Genomic DNA, 14,762 nt, shown 5'->3' with positions numbered 1-14,762 from the left:
CTAGACACACTTAGTAGAGATTGCAGTCAGTCCAGTGCAAGCTGAAAGCGAAAGAAGGCCCACATTTCCCATGCTACCAACAGCTACTTCCATGTGCGGGGTTCACAGGGTAATCATGATATTCATCTTTTCGTTCCACACCTATCATACAAGTACAACGTTTACAATTCCATCCCCAGCCAAGCCTCATCAATCTCATGCTTCTCTATTTACGACCAAGCTTCCACCTCGCAATCCTCGTCTGTATGTCATCCCATGTGAACTCTTTCCTCTTGAGCCCCTCCTGCTCACCCTCTTGCAGGACAACGGTCGGCGCTCCAGACCCACCTCCAATGTTCTTGACCTGGCCACCGAAAACATGGCGGGCCACTCTCCTGAGATCCTTTACGGTAACGTCCTCAATCTTCTTGCACATCTCCTTGACGCCCACTTTGCGGCCGTGAACTTGGACTTGCCTGCCCAGGTCTTCTAGTTCCACCATTCTGCTTTCGAGGTTCATGAGGAGTGAGGATCGGAGTTGGTTTTTCGCGCGTTGGACTTCGACGTCGTTGAGGGCGGAGTAGCCGGTTTCGTCGCCGAGCGATTTGAGTTCGCGGCACATGACTTCGAGCATTTGGGTTACGTGCGAGGGGGCGCATGAGGATGCGATGCCAAAGAGGCCGCTGTCGGTGTAGCTGTGGTTGAAGGCCACGCAGGACTCTACCCATCCGTGCTGGTTCAGTACGTTGGTGTAGAGACGCGAGTACATTCCCTTTCCTGGGCCACCTGCACTGAAGGAGCCACCACCGCCGAGCAGTGTTTGTAGGGTCGCGAGGGCGTAGATGTCGGGCGAGGAGATGGGGAGCGCTTCGAAGGCGAGGTGGATGTGCGATAGGCGGGGGAGCATGGGGTTTGCTGGTGGTGGGATTGGCGGTAGTGTGAGGAAGCCACCAGTGTATTGTGATGGTAGCGAGGTGTCTATCGGCGGGAAGTTAAGGTCGAGTGATGTATTTACGGAAGCGTTGGAGGTGGCTGATGTGGAGAGGTTTTTGAAGAAAGGTATCTTTGAGAGGAGTTTCGAGGTCTGCGGTGGTGCCCCGGTGGGTGTTGGGTGATCGGCCGTGAACATCTGCTGTTGCGGTGCGCTGTTAGAAGCCGAACTATTAGAGTCGAGACCGATGAGCGATGGGCCGGTGCCCTTCTCCATGTCGCCAAAGTACTCTTCTGTCAGGCGGACAGCTTCGTTGTGGTTGACACCGGCAAAGGCAACGACTATCCGGTCGGGCTTGAAGAACTCTTTTCGGTATGCCTCGACAACGGCACGGTTGATGAAGGGCAGGCGCTCCTTGGGACACAACAGCGGGTTGCCCAGAGTGTTGTCCTTGAAGGCTGCCATGTGTACCAGCTCCGGCAAGATCAGCTCTGGCTTGCTCCAGATCTCTCCAATCTCGTAATCGGCCGTCTCGAGCTGTTGCTGTACCTCGTCTTCCGTCACCATTGGATCCCGGATCGTCTCGGCAAGGACACCGACGGTGGAGGGGACGGCGGAGTTGAACGTGGCGGACTGGTACATGACCGACTCTCGGCTAGACGCGCATTGTATGTTGCCGCCCAGTGTCTCTACCTTCTCCATCATCTGGTCGCCCGAGGTGGAGCGTGTGGACTTGAAGGCCAGCCGGTCGATGATATGGCTGACTCCGCGCAGTGCATCGTTCTCGTACCGCGAGCCGGCGTCGACGTAGACTCCGATACCCGAGAAGTGGCCCGGCAGGGCTTCGGTGGCGACGCGGATGCCATTGGGGAGGGTGGTGATCTGGTCGAGTTCGGCGGGGTCCTGGACAGCAGTTTAGAATGGCTTCGGCTTGCTACGTGAACTCAGTGCTAACCCTCTCTTCAGCGACGGCCGTGGCCAGGCTCCGTCTGCCTGCGCATGGTGCTGACCGTGTGAGCGACGCCGAAGTCTTGGACAGTCCCCGGGATAGCGGTCGGTACGTGTGCGGTCTTAACATTTCTGGCGTGGGTGAGGGCAGCACCCGTCGCGCGTTCCGAAAAATTCCCCATCTCCGGATGACATGATGTCACGTGCGCGGAGACCCAGTGCAGCGGATCCCTTACACCATGAAGGCGGCCCCACACCGCAACGCTGCGATCAGCGCATGAACTCTATCTAACATGGCCATGTCGGTTTGGATGCGCTGATATATCCGCGGGGAACTATATTTAGTCGGACAAGCGCCGCCGTGATGCAGACACATGGAGCACGAGGGCGGAGGGGTTTCAGACGCCATCTGCCATCTGCTATCTTGTCATGGACCTGGACATGGATGGGCATGGACCTGGCAGCTGTTACCGTCCCGCGTGACGTTCAGCAGTGCATCTGGTAGCGACGGCCGACAAGAGCTGACTTCATCATGTCGACTCTGGAACCCTGTTACCAGTACATGCTAGAGGTCCGTCTTCTTGGTAGTCCCGCATCGCCAGTCTAGAGGCGGCCTGCTCCTCTTCTGGTTTGCTTGGCCCGTCCAGGCCGCCCTGGCCTTGTTCGCGCACCATTGCCAGTGTGCATTTGCATTCATCATTTGCCCCAGTGCCGCAGTGTCTCGGACTCTCCCACCCATGCGTGCTCTTGTAAACGGGCAAACTGCGTCGTCTGTCAAACGCTGTCGAAACTCGCGCATTCACATTCCCGCCCACGCCAGCTTCAGGCCTTAATCCTCGCTCTGCGCCGCTGACGGGGGTGATGTTCACCACAACAACAACCCCAGCCCTCCCTACAGTTGCGACTGCCGTCCCCAATTCGCCCTCGCAGCGACCCACGGGCGTCCACAGAGGTATCAGCTTCCTCCGAAACCTGCACCTGCACTCCGGCAGCCAAGCCGACGCTTCACGTGAGGACTCCCGAACCGGGACACGGCCACGCGCCTCAACACACACTCCACCTGCCTCGCCCGCCTTTGCCTCGTCGTCCCACCAACACACGGCCGCCCGTCCAGATTCACTGTCGAGGAGCCACACGGCCGATACCCACCCCCAGCCTCCCTCGACTGACTCCCCGCCCACTACCCCCAAACCCACCATGACGAGAACCCGTTCCGAGACGGCTCAGCCCCAACTGCAAGTGCGCAATAACACCGGACCCACGCCCACCTCAACACCAGGGCCCGCCACCGCCCAACCGATGGAAGGCGCTCCCGAGAGCGCGGGCGCCGTCAAGCACCTCCCCTCGATTCGTTTCATCCCGCATCAGGACCCCCGAGCCGGCAGACCTTCGCTGATATTCCCCACCATCAACCGCACCCTCCCCGACGAGAGCGCGATTCTTCGCGTAGGAAGATACTCGGAGCGCGACAACCTCCCTGAAGTCCAAACCAATGCCCCGTCGGCTGCGGCCATCGGCTTCAAGTCCAAGGTGGTCAGCAGGAAGCACTGCGAGCTGTGGTGCAAGGACGGCAGCTGGTATATCAAAGACGTAAAGAGCTCCTCGGGCACCTTCCTGAACCACATCCGTCTAAGTCAGCCGAACGTCGAGTCAAAGCCCTTCCGCATAAAGGATGGCGACATCATCCAGTTGGGCATCGATTTCCGTGGCGGCGAGGAGATGATCTTCAGATGTGTCAAGATTCGCGTCGAGTGCAACCGCGGCTGGCAGCAGGGACTAAATACTTTCAAGTAAGTTTATTTGTCCGCGCGGTAGAAGGCGACTACTAACCCGCACAGCAAACAAACCCATCAACGACTACGCGCACTTGCCAAGAACAAGAAGGAGGTCACGGGAGACAATGCTTCCACACACACGTCTGAATGTGCGATTTGTTTGATGTCCATAGCCGTACGTACTCCCGTAGTATCGAGACCTAACCGTACTAATCAGCGCACAGCCATGTCAGTCCCTGTTTGTAGCACCCTGCTCCCACGTCTGGCACTACAAGTGTATCCGTCCTATTCTCAATGGACCCACATGGCCCAACTTCCTTTGCCCAAACTGCAGGGCGGTCGCAGATCTAGAAGAGGATGTAGAAGACATGGGCGAGTTCGAGGATTGGGAGGGTGACGAGGAGGTAGTCAACGGTGACACGGCTCCTCACGCCAGCGCGGAGCAAGGTGACCGTCACGTCACTCCCCGTGCCTCTGTCGCCCAGATCAATGGCACCGATTCAGACGGTGGTGTTGATTTGACGGATCTACACCATCAGATCACAAACATCGAGAACCAGACTGTACTAGAGACGCCCGATCGCCGCCTCACGCCACCAACATCGTCAGTCACACAGCCAGTGTCCATCAACGTCAACGGTGCGAATGAGTACGTGGGACTATCGCCTCTGTATCCTGCCGGCAGCAATGGCCTAAGCCCTGATCGCGTACAGGACGGTCCCATGACCCCAAGGAACGACGCCGGCCCTTTTGTGCTCGATGGTAGTGCGGGAAGAACAGCCGGCAGCCGCATGCGCGAGACTTCCCCTCCGTCTGATTCCGACAGCAGTGGAGCGCGAAGTAACAGTGGAGCACCGACTCTACCTCCGGTGCGATTTGACTAGCCGATCCGCAAACTGAGCGTGTTGCATCTTTCAACTTCTTTCTCTTGGAAACCTCTCCTTTCGGGCTCAGTTGCATATTTCCGGGCGTTATGGCGTGTACAAAGCGATTGTTATGATCTCCATGTAGGTCTGGGTGGGGGGATCATGTTGCAATGTGTTATAGTTCAAGAGTAAGCAAGACATACAGGAGGGCGGAAGAACGGTAGCTAATGTATTGTAACAAAGTCAACCAAATCTTCGCGCTTGCAGCTTTCTTTCCGTGTAGGACACATTCGTTTGGCCATTGTGCTTCTGGGGTATCTACGCTATGGAAACTCGTAAAGACCAAAACAAACATTAGTTCGTGGCTGACCCTCTCGTTATCTCGTCGTACTCCATGTCTTCCTTCAGATCCGCTCGTTGGATTTTCACTCGCAAAACGATTCACACTCAAACATGCCTCCCATAGCCCTCCCCTCGTGACTTGCCCTCCATTCTTCCAACAATACCATAACCTCCTGCCTCGTATCCTCAATGATCCCGTCCATCTTGATATCATTCTTATCGTATCCAAACGGATCCTCCAACTGAACACCAATACCCTCAATGCCATAGAGCGTGAACGCAATGATAGCCACAATGGGTACACTCCACCACCTGTAATCATCGACAATAGCAAATGGAAGCACACATGCATACAGCGCCAGGACCTGCTTCTGGTGAATCAGATGCGCGACAGGGATGGGCGTGCTGTGAATAGTCTCCATAGTGCCGTAAGCAGAAACGAGAGTATTTAGCTGAACAGTCATCTGTGAAGAAAGAGGTGCGTGGAACCAGCCTCTATCGTGGCCGCGGCGGATGTAGCCTTCCAGTAGAATCGTGAGTTGTAAGGGCAAGCCAAGACCTTGATCCTCGTAACCCATCAAGCCTTCCGGGAGGAGCGACACGTATTCGTCCTTCTTCATAGGTGTTGTGCCATCGCCGTTCTCGAGGGTGGCAGTCGATCCGCCGAGAAGCGGGGTTGTGCTTGTGCTGTTGTTTGTGAGAATGGGGGGATAGAACGGGCCGAAACTACCAGTGCGGTCGATATAGCTGGGGCGTCTGGAAACAGGGCGGGAGCGGTTTGGATAAACGCTTGGTTGAGGAGGCAAGGTAGCTAGACTGGCGGGTGGGATGTTGAACTCCGCGCGGAGGTTGTGTTTGATCGAGTACAAGACGGCTACTAGGACTCGGACTATATTCTCTGTATCCCTTCTTTCCTCTTCCGTTGCATGGCCATCTTTGTCGCGGGAATTGACGAGACAGATCCGAGCGAGGTTGCGGACGCAGGTTCCGATTGTGGTGAGGCAGTTGCGGCCGGTCCAGAAGCGGTCGTAGCCGGTGCTATTGCGGAAGACTAGCATCAGACCGACTACTATGGAGAGCGAGGGTATGATGGTCGCGGGGATGGATATGCTGTCCACATAGCGGGTATCGATGTAGACGATCAGGACGGTGAAGAGCGAGTGGAGGAGCACGGGTATGAGGATGATGTCGTGAACAGCGCCCTTTGAGAAGCGGAGGACGAGAGGGAGACGACGGGGTTTACGGCGGAAAGCGTGAGCGAGAGGGTAGGTCGGTCGACGCGTTGGGATCTCTGGAGTCGACATGATTGCGGAGGTGGGAGGTGAGAGCGAAAGCGATGGTGTTCAACGCGACCAGGCGGTGTATAAGAAGGTGGAGAGAGAGCCCGCTCTCGTATCTTCTCCCCGCGATAGATGAGGCGGTATGAGTGGGGACGGTATGGGGAAGACGACGAGGTGGCAGGGATCCGCGCCGTGGGCCGAGTCGAAGCTTTCTATACGAAACCCAAATGGCATAGAACAAAGTCCATGACGACTAGCCTTCGCCATGGGAATTCTGCGACCATGGCTCACGAGACCTCACGCGATCGGTGATGCGAAGGTAGTGGTTGAGCTTCTCAGGGTCCATCTCTCGTCACATGTGAATGAAGATGGATGGGTCGTCGCCAAACGTGGGCTCCACGTGCGGGCCGATGACGCGATAAGCAACTTCCCGAGCAAACCTCGGTCAACACGCGGGTGGTGTCATGTTTCCTCTACGCGCGACATCAACAACACCATGCAGGCTCGATAGCACCGACACTCCTTTTTGCTCGCCTCCAAGACTCCCTTGAGCGTCTACCCTAATACTCACTTTCTCAAAATGGACGACTCGCATCCGGACTCCACTACCATCCCTTCTTCTACCAGCGCAAACCAGCCACCTCCACAACCCGATGCGAAATCTACACCCACACCACCGTCGCGATTGACAACGATACAAAAGCTGCGCTTCCTCCTCCTAAGACACCTCGCCAGAACCGCTAGCACCGCAGACCGCACGCTCGTCCGCCTCTCCAAACTCCTCTCCACACCCAGCGGCACCGACGTCCTCCTCTGCACAACCTCGTACACCCTAACCCTCATCCACGCCGTCCTCTCCCGCGTTCTCGAACGCCGCCTCGCATCCATCGCTACAGAAATCGCCGAGAAAGCAGAGGGTGTCCTACTCCCCGGCGAAACGCTCATAGCCTCCCTCCCAGCACCCACGAGCACAAAAGTCATCGCACAAGTAGTTGGAAGTTCGAAAGCGCTTGCGGCTGTCATATCCGATTTCCGCATCTTCGTGAGATTATGGGGCGTACTGGGCTTGTATACTTGGGCGCGGGATACATATCAAGACCGGTTGCCGGAAGATGCAAGTAGGAAAGAGAAGATACTGAGGGGATTGACGTGGACGGCCATCATGTCCTGTATTGGTTTCCAGGTCTTGGAGAACGGCGCGTACCTGAGCTCAAAGGGCGCGTTGACAACGGCGAGTTGGACGGGCGATGTGGGTAAAGCCCGGGAGAATGCGTGGTGGTTGTGGAGTTCGAGGTTTTGGGCTGCGTATGTGGGTGTCGAGTTGGTTCGTTTGGGTGTGCAGCAGTATTACGCTTCGCCGGCTACATCGACATCGGTGAGCTCGGGTGATGGGGAGAAGGAGGATAAGATCCAGAGGGAAGAGCGGATCAAGGCCAGGAAATTGGAAAACTGGCTGTGGTGGAAGGATCTTGCGTCTAATCTGGCATATGCGCCCATGACTGTTCACTGGTCATTAGAACAAGGGTTGCTGAGTGATTGGGGTGTTGGTGCTTGTGGTATGGTTGCCGGTGGGGCGCTGTTGGCTGACGCGTGGAGGAAGACTGCGTGAGTGTATGGCAGGCTCCATCAAGTGGGATAGCACCGCAGCGTATTCCTCAAACTCACACATTTCCTACCGCGAATCATCACATGGCCAGTCGAGCACAGTTGGGTGGAAAGGTTCGATTGTTCTAAGTACGCTTCCGTCTCGTGTTGAACAGACAGCCAGACGTACAGAGACAGATCTACAAAGAGCGGAGTGCGATACAGCAAAAAAGAAGAAGAAATGGTAATGACTGTCCAAATATCCACGCCGTTGCCAGCTCCGTCTACGCCTCATTCATCGCTCACTCTCAACGTCCAACAGATGCGAGAATCTAGCAAGTAACCTTGTAGCTCACTTTGCCATCAACATTCTTGCATGACTGATTGTAGTTGGGCTCTTTCTTGTACACAGTAAAGTCACCAGTGCACCTGTCTCCAGAGTAAAGGTTCACTACACATCCGTCATTAGCGTCCCGATCGCAAGTACAAGAATGCTGAGGGCCGTAGACTTACCTTGGCAGTTTCCCTCTAGGTAGTTGACTCTGATGCTCGCAGCATTGGGTAGGTCACCGCATACGTCCTTGTTAACCGTGGGGTAGTGGTTAAGGCGTCCTGGTTCACCACTGCCCATGCAGCCTCGGACGTCCCAGGTGTCGAAGTCGGCCTGGAAGGCACTCACGCTGGCGCTCATGACAGCGAAAGCGGACAAGGTGGTAATAGCGGTGGAGAAATGCATCTTGAGGTGTTAGACCGGAAGGTTTGATAGTTCGAAAGAGTTGTAATGTAGTGGATATGGAAGTGGGAGAAGATGTGTTGTGAGCTGTTTGAGTGTGCCTCTTCATAGACTTTATACATATTTTCACATATATAGTCTCTCCCTCTCAGATATAATGTTGCCTTCACTGATCGGACGTAAGATAGTGTTGGTTTTCGTGCCCTTTTTCCTGCCATGGTCACATTGTCAGCGGTTGGCGAGCAGTTTGTCAAGTTTCGTTGCGATGACATCGTATCAAGTGATACTTAAGAGTATGTTATAGACCTCATGATGGCTCCGGTGGAGTGTGATGATGGACACTGAGCTGATCTTATGTTGTTGGCTGGGCGGTAACACAGTCAGGACCTCAGGACCCTTGACGCAGTAAGCGCGCGTATCCAATAGCTTAATTCTGACAGGGTGCTATATGGTGTATTATAGCTCGATGTGATCATGCGCGTCGCATAGCCATACTATGTCCGGACGTGCGCTCTGGTCGAATGCTGGTTTCGGACAGCTTAGGACGGTTGTCGGTGAAGGCATCGAAGATGAACACCGTTATTACTAAAGATATTACTGGAATAGACACACAAGTGTCTCTCTACTCTGATTCAGAATCGCGTTCCGATGATGACTCGCCACTGGGACTCTCAGTCCTGCTTCTCTTCGCAGAGCGTGGTTCGTGAGGATCTGTTCTACAGCCCTTAGCATCACCGTACCCCTTGCAACAACTCCAGACGAAACCTTCAGGATACTCCTCGCGCATTTCCTCGGTATCGATCTCTCCGTGGCAGTTTTCATCATGATCGGCCCAAAAGTCCTCATCTTCAAACACCTCCAAGTCTCCTTGTATAGATGTGAGTGATACATTTATGGACTTTGATGGTCGGGATCTTCTTACCTGGATGCCATTCGCACCTTTCCTCCTTAAGTATATCAAACTCTTTATAACACTGCACACAAATGTCGAAGCGTCGACCGCGCTTCTGAGCTCTTGGTAACTTGAAGGCGGAATTCTCTGCGAGCGGCCCATCAAGAAGCGACACGGCTGGCCGCCCTGCTGCTTCTTCCTTCACAAAAAGCTTGTCGTGTGCTAGCTTGAAAGCTTCTGGCGACTCGTTGCATATTTCGAGCAGGACAGTTTGTAAGCGCTTGTGAGTCGAGGTCTTAATGACTTCCTCTAACTCTTGTCGCGCAAGGTGTTCTCCACTGGTGACGCGTGACATGGCGCTAAATAAAAGCGACAATGAATGAGATGAGTTCGTTGAAAGAATGCTACGCGTTCTGACAGAAGGTTCGCGATAGGAAGATTGCGGATTGAGCGGCTCACTAGTACAAACACGAGATAGCGTGCCTTCCGGACGCGCTACCACGTGAAAGCACGCCACATATCGAAGTCGAACTCATCACGATGCAGCAAGAAGCTTGAAAATGCATTCAATCGTTTCAAAAAAGGTATATACATGAATGATTGCCTCCAACATGTCCGACACTGGTATGCGGATGAAAAGTTCTTTGGGACGCAACATCGATCCCTCGTTACAACTCGCCGATGCACTGCATTCTGGGACCGTGCAAACCGCTCACCCTCAGATGCCGCCAACGACCCTCTGATGGTCTTCACGATCAATTCCTTACAACAAGTTTACCATCCGGAGCAAGCAACAAACGCGTTGCCACTGGCACCAGTGTGTGTAATCTCTCCCGCACGCTGTCCAGCAGTGTTGAAGATGACACGATCAGCACCCGGAGATCCTAAACACCTCAGTCAGCACGCATTCTCTAATTGGCCCTTTTTCTCATCAACACATATTGGACTTACCACCAGTGTAAGCACCCGAGGTCCTCAGCGGGAACTCTTCATACGGGCCCGAAACCAAAAAGTCAAAGCCCTCATAGTTGTTATACCGATGGGGGTAGGTCGAGCTACCAGCTTCGTCTCCGGCCTGGTAGAGCTTGTAACCCGCACTGCGTGCAGCAGAGACTTGGGATGAAGTGTAGCATGTTGAGCCGCACTTGACGTAGCAAGATTGTCTAGACTCGACAGCAGCAATCTCAACGGGTGCCTCTTCGGAGACTGAAGTGGGGAGAGCGAGGGCAATAGGCGCGATGAAGAGGAGGATGTTGGTGAGGAACTTCATGTTGGCGGCTGGGAGAGAATGAGACGACGAGCGAGTGTCTTGTCGGGAATTGTGTAACGAGGGATCGGCGGGGCTGGTAGACCTGTCTTTCAAACAAAGGGTGCTACATAGTAGCTTTATACTGCCTTACTACCTATCACCCCAGTGTAGTCCAGCATTTAGTCCAGCGGTCGCCTCCGAACCATCTCAACCCTAAAGTGGAAGATCATACTCGAAAGCAATTAAACCCGGACGCAGAGGACCTTAGCACCTTTCCGGAAGGAACAATTGCTCCGCGAAGCCATGCAGCAGAGGCCCTCTCAAGCTGGGGTAGAGGAACCTATCACAGACTACCACTCCAAGCGTGGCACCTACAACACCATACTAAGCGCAGACCCTCGGTCCTTTCATACATCCACCACCCTCTCACGTTACCCCCTCCCATTCGCTCGACAACAACATCACGCATGAATTCCCGCTACCAAGACAACCGGAGCATCAACATCCCCAGCACCACCCCATGCATCCAGGACATGCGACTTCCGCCGATCAGGAAGGTACGGACAACGATTCGCCGGTTATCTCCCGGAACTAAGATGATGTGTTTCAAGCTGCTTATCGCCGGAGATCTGGCGGTGGTGCACATGTGCGTGTTCGATAGGCTGAGTGCGGTTAGGGATCGACAGGGAAACGCGGCAACTAGCGCTGGATTTGGAAGGTGGGCCTGGGCATTGGGTGTAGGAGGCATGTAGACTAGGAGATCGACCTCCACGACGGTAAGTGCGGATGGTAGTAGAAGCGAACGCAGCGATGCCGGCGGCTAGGGAGAGGTGTCGATTACTGAGCGAAAAGTGCCGGATGCGGTCTTGACCGTTGTTCGGTACTAATGATAAGCAGCTCGCCCAACGTGCACTCACTAACCGAGCGCGAAGATGGGTAGAACATGATACAATCTTCGCAATAGATAGAACACGATAACAATATCATTGTTGTACACTGTAAGCCTGCCTTCTGCGGCTATGTAAAGCATGTGCTGAGATCCAAACCAGCTGGCAATTTGCATAGCCTAAGCAATATAAGCATACAGTCCGTCATCTTCTCTTTCTAGGAATTCCTTCTCGATCAAGCGATCAATGTTTCTCTTGATACCGCTGACCTCCAATGTTCCTCTGTTCCTCGTCGCTGAGATGGTCTCGCTGACCAATTCCGCGTGGCTGATTCTCTTCCTCGCTTTGAGAATCCTGACAATGGCAGCTTGCGTCTCGTAGTTGCGGTCAGCAGCAACACGCTCGTGGGTCTCCTTGTTCTCAGCTGCTGTTTCCTTGAGCTGGACGGTGTTGACCTTGATACGGTACTTGGGGTCTGTGAATGACGCGTTGAGTGTGAAGGTGTCGGTTTCGTTGATCTCTCGGCCCTTGGGGTGCTTCGTCAATGGCCTGACTTTTGCGCAGGCTAGGGACTGTAAAGTGCGATTAAGCTCAGCCGGCGCTATCAGATGTTAGTGATGCGGATATAGTAGATCTAGCACGCAACTTACGTAGTCCAGTGGCTTGCTTGAGGTACTCGTAGTCAATGTGCTCATCATCCGCTCGGCCGTTGAAGAGCAAAAGAACGATAGCCTGGAAGGAAGACACCACCAACTCCTTGAGTCCCTTGGGAAACCTGGCTTTGATCTGGCAATGGGCGAGCGCGTGCTTGAACTCCAGCTTGCGACCAGAATGCTTGACTTTGTAGTGTGCTTCAAACTTGTTGATCGCAGACTGGATCTGCGGAGGTAGAATTACAGGGACTGTGGGGTACGTAGGCCAAGCTGACGCAGAAAGGACGTTGACGTTGAGATCCAGGCTGAGCTTTTCGTTGCGTTCCTCACTAATATTCTTGTACGAACTCATCTCTTCTCGTGACAGTTCGATGTCGCGGAACATCTGCTCGAGGTTGGCGGTGAAGCCGGCACCACATTCTGCAGTACGTTAGTATCTCAGCAAGTCGCAAATAGGTACACACTTACCAATCTTCAGTCTCGACAGCATGCTCCTCTCAGCGTCTGCACTCGCACTTCGGCCCATCAACAATCGTCTGGCCAGATCTTTCTTGTAGAAAGCTTCAAACACAGCCTTGCCGTGCAAGAAGCGGAACAAATCAAGAACCTGATCGAGCTGATTATTGACTTCTGTATCTTCATCGAAAACACCTTCTTCGTTATCTTCTTCAACTTCTACAGCAGCGGGCTTGTCTGCCTTGCGGCTAAGCTGTGCTGGTATCGCTTTTGCGCCTCCCCTCAGCAGCATGTCCACGTACTTGGCGATCATCTCGCCAGTCTTCGAGTTGTCCGTGCCCCAGCTTGCACTCGTTTTCTTTGTCTTGTTCATGAACTTGTCAAAAGATTCTCGCAAACCGTGACCCAACTCCTCATCTCGGTGGAAAGACGCCTTCCACAATGTGTCTAATTGGCGCTTCAATGTGAGCAGTTGTATCACCATGTTGTCCTGCTCCTTGTCGTTAAACACAATAGCTGTGCCTTCGTCCTCAATCCACTTTGTGAACCCTGGCCGTAGCTTTGAGCCAAGTTTCCTCCGCTCGAGTAATGTGTACAGTAGCTCAAGGTCTTCAATGGCGTTGGTTTCGAGAAGATCCGCAAGCTCGTCCTGATTGGTCAGTCGCTCCTCCTTCTTCGATATTAAGTGGTCCTCGAATAGTGTAAGGAGCTCTCGTTTAGTGGTGTTTGGGAGGCTGAACATGTCGACCCTCTTCATCTCGCGATCCATGAGTGCTTTCGAATTGCGGACGTATTCGGGTAGTGACTTTTCTGAACTCTCCGTGTTTGCCCACTTCGCAACGTATGCCTGACTGATCTCCATCAAGCGCGGCTCAAAGGAGCGTGTGTAGACTTGCATGTCGTGGAACATGTTGACCGTCTTGGAGAACATCTCGCTGTCCAGGTCACCGCCCGTCCGGTCATTAGCGACAAGATCGCAGGCACCGTCGACAATGCGCGGGTTCAGTTTAGAGTGTTCGAAGATGAGGGAGCGGAAGAGGCTGATCGAGATTTCGCGGAGGGACTCGTGTCGCGGGAGCAGGTAGGCGCGGTCGAGATAGCAGAAGATCCAGTCAAGGTATTTCTGCAGTTTGTCAGTATGACAGCGTCCGCACGTATATGGGTATAACTGACCATTTGGCTGTTCCACACTGCCCACGCCTGCAGAGTTGCCCGCAGTACATCAATGTTTGGCCTTCCCAGACTCTCCTTGACCTTTGCCTTCAGACTTCCACCGACGTAGTCCTTGCATTTGGCAATCAAGCGTTCCTTGATGTCTTTCGCCATATTCTGGCGACATACATTCTCTACACCTCTGTATAGTTCTTCTAGACTAAAGTCCACATCCCCCTGCCGAAAGATGGTGTCCAGAGCCTGATCGATCTTCGTCCATGTTTGGTCCAGGAAGACCCTGGGGTCCACCTTCCTCGTGGGCTTGAAGTTCTTGACCACCAGTCGCTTGGGACCATTGTTGGCATGCATGTTGGGCGCTGCTTTGCGCATGCCATTCCGTTGCCCGTTGGCTTTGGCAGGGCTGTTGTCGGGGCTTGACGTGATGTCTACCACGTCGGCATTGCTCGATAGTCCCGCCTTCTTGCTGGGGAAGTGATACATTTCTGCTGTGCTCATCTTCGTAATCGGCGCTGGGGGTGTGGCGATCTCGGTGGTGGGGATCGGAGAGCTGTCACGTCGTGTGCGCTTGCTAGTGGGTGAGAGCGGCGCTGCGGAGGCGAGCTTTGGCTTGGATTGTGTGGTAAAGAGCTCTTTGATCGTCTTGCCCGAGTGCTTCCGTTTCAGTGCACCTGGATTGGCTGACATTGGGCGGACGTGGGGAGGACCCGGAAGCTGATGATTGCGGAGCTGTTGCTGTTAAAGCCGCGGCGATGGCAGTGACGCGCTTGATCCATGCCCCTTTCGGGTACACTAATGACGATATCGATAACGACGGAGATCTGAGGGTACATGGACAGACAAACCTCTTACATCTCATCTCGTATGCGCACATGGGAGCATTCAATCTTTCGTCCAACTATGCTTTGACGCGTCTGTTGAGGCTCTGGGTGCGACAACATGGTTGATGATGTACTGTGCATCGTGCCGCAGATCTGTCATCAGCCATTGACACCCGCCGCATGCATGCCGCTCACA

At 54.1% G+C, this 14,762-nt stretch overlaps 7 protein-coding genes across 7 annotated transcripts; 2 read left to right on the top strand and 5 right to left on the bottom strand.

Annotated features, from left to right (window-relative positions):
• Positions 1–205: 205 nt before the first annotated feature.
• J4E88_000262 (uncharacterized protein) lies at positions 206–1,988 on the bottom strand (the record flags this gene model as incomplete). Its single annotated transcript, XM_049393941.1, has 2 exons — positions 206–1,813; positions 1,866–1,988. The coding sequence occupies 2 exons, from the start codon at positions 1,986–1,988 to the stop codon at positions 206–208; spliced, it is 1,731 nt and encodes a 576-aa protein (XP_049259770.1).
• Positions 1,989–2,719: 731 nt separating this feature from the next.
• J4E88_000261 (uncharacterized protein) lies at positions 2,720–4,517 on the top strand (the record flags this gene model as incomplete). The annotated part of the gene is made up of 3 exons (XM_049393940.1): positions 2,720–3,648; positions 3,697–3,808; positions 3,858–4,517. 3 exons carry the CDS (start codon positions 2,720–2,722, stop codon positions 4,515–4,517), a joined length of 1,701 nt encoding a protein of 566 aa, XP_049259769.1.
• Positions 4,518–4,924: 407 nt separating this feature from the next.
• J4E88_000260 (uncharacterized protein) lies at positions 4,925–6,145 on the bottom strand (the record flags this gene model as incomplete). The annotated part of the gene is made up of 1 exon (XM_049393939.1): positions 4,925–6,145. The coding sequence occupies one exon, from the start codon at positions 6,143–6,145 to the stop codon at positions 4,925–4,927; it is 1,221 nt and encodes a 406-aa protein (XP_049259768.1).
• A 556-nt stretch (positions 6,146–6,701) lies between these two features.
• J4E88_000259 (uncharacterized protein) lies at positions 6,702–7,730 on the top strand (the record flags this gene model as incomplete). Its single annotated transcript, XM_049393938.1, has 1 exon — positions 6,702–7,730. The coding sequence occupies one exon, from the start codon at positions 6,702–6,704 to the stop codon at positions 7,728–7,730; it is 1,029 nt and encodes a 342-aa protein (XP_049259767.1).
• Positions 7,731–8,037: 307 nt separating this feature from the next.
• J4E88_000258 (uncharacterized protein) lies at positions 8,038–8,441 on the bottom strand (the record flags this gene model as incomplete). The annotated part of the gene is made up of 2 exons (XM_049393937.1): positions 8,038–8,156; positions 8,219–8,441. The coding sequence occupies 2 exons, from the start codon at positions 8,439–8,441 to the stop codon at positions 8,038–8,040; spliced, it is 342 nt and encodes a 113-aa protein (XP_049259766.1).
• Positions 8,442–10,104: 1,663 nt separating this feature from the next.
• On the bottom strand, positions 10,105–10,600 carry J4E88_000257 (uncharacterized protein; the record flags this gene model as incomplete). Its single annotated transcript, XM_049393936.1, has 2 exons — positions 10,105–10,214; positions 10,282–10,600. The coding sequence occupies 2 exons, from the start codon at positions 10,598–10,600 to the stop codon at positions 10,105–10,107; spliced, it is 429 nt and encodes a 142-aa protein (XP_049259765.1).
• A 1,045-nt stretch (positions 10,601–11,645) lies between these two features.
• On the bottom strand, positions 11,646–14,432 carry J4E88_000256 (uncharacterized protein; the record flags this gene model as incomplete). The annotated part of the gene is made up of 4 exons (XM_049393935.1): positions 11,646–12,067; positions 12,117–12,539; positions 12,588–13,698; positions 13,749–14,432. The coding sequence occupies 4 exons, from the start codon at positions 14,430–14,432 to the stop codon at positions 11,646–11,648; spliced, it is 2,640 nt and encodes an 879-aa protein (XP_049259764.1).
• Between the last annotated feature and the right edge of the window lie 330 nt (positions 14,433–14,762).

This window comes from Alternaria novae-zelandiae (genome assembly GCF_023758075.1).
Source record: "Alternaria novae-zelandiae strain BMP 2774 chromosome Unknown scaffold_1, whole genome shotgun sequence".
NCBI classification, from domain to species: Eukaryota; Fungi; Ascomycota; class Dothideomycetes; order Pleosporales; family Pleosporaceae; genus Alternaria; species Alternaria novae-zelandiae.
This window is presented reverse-complemented; position numbering and strand designations above follow the sequence as displayed.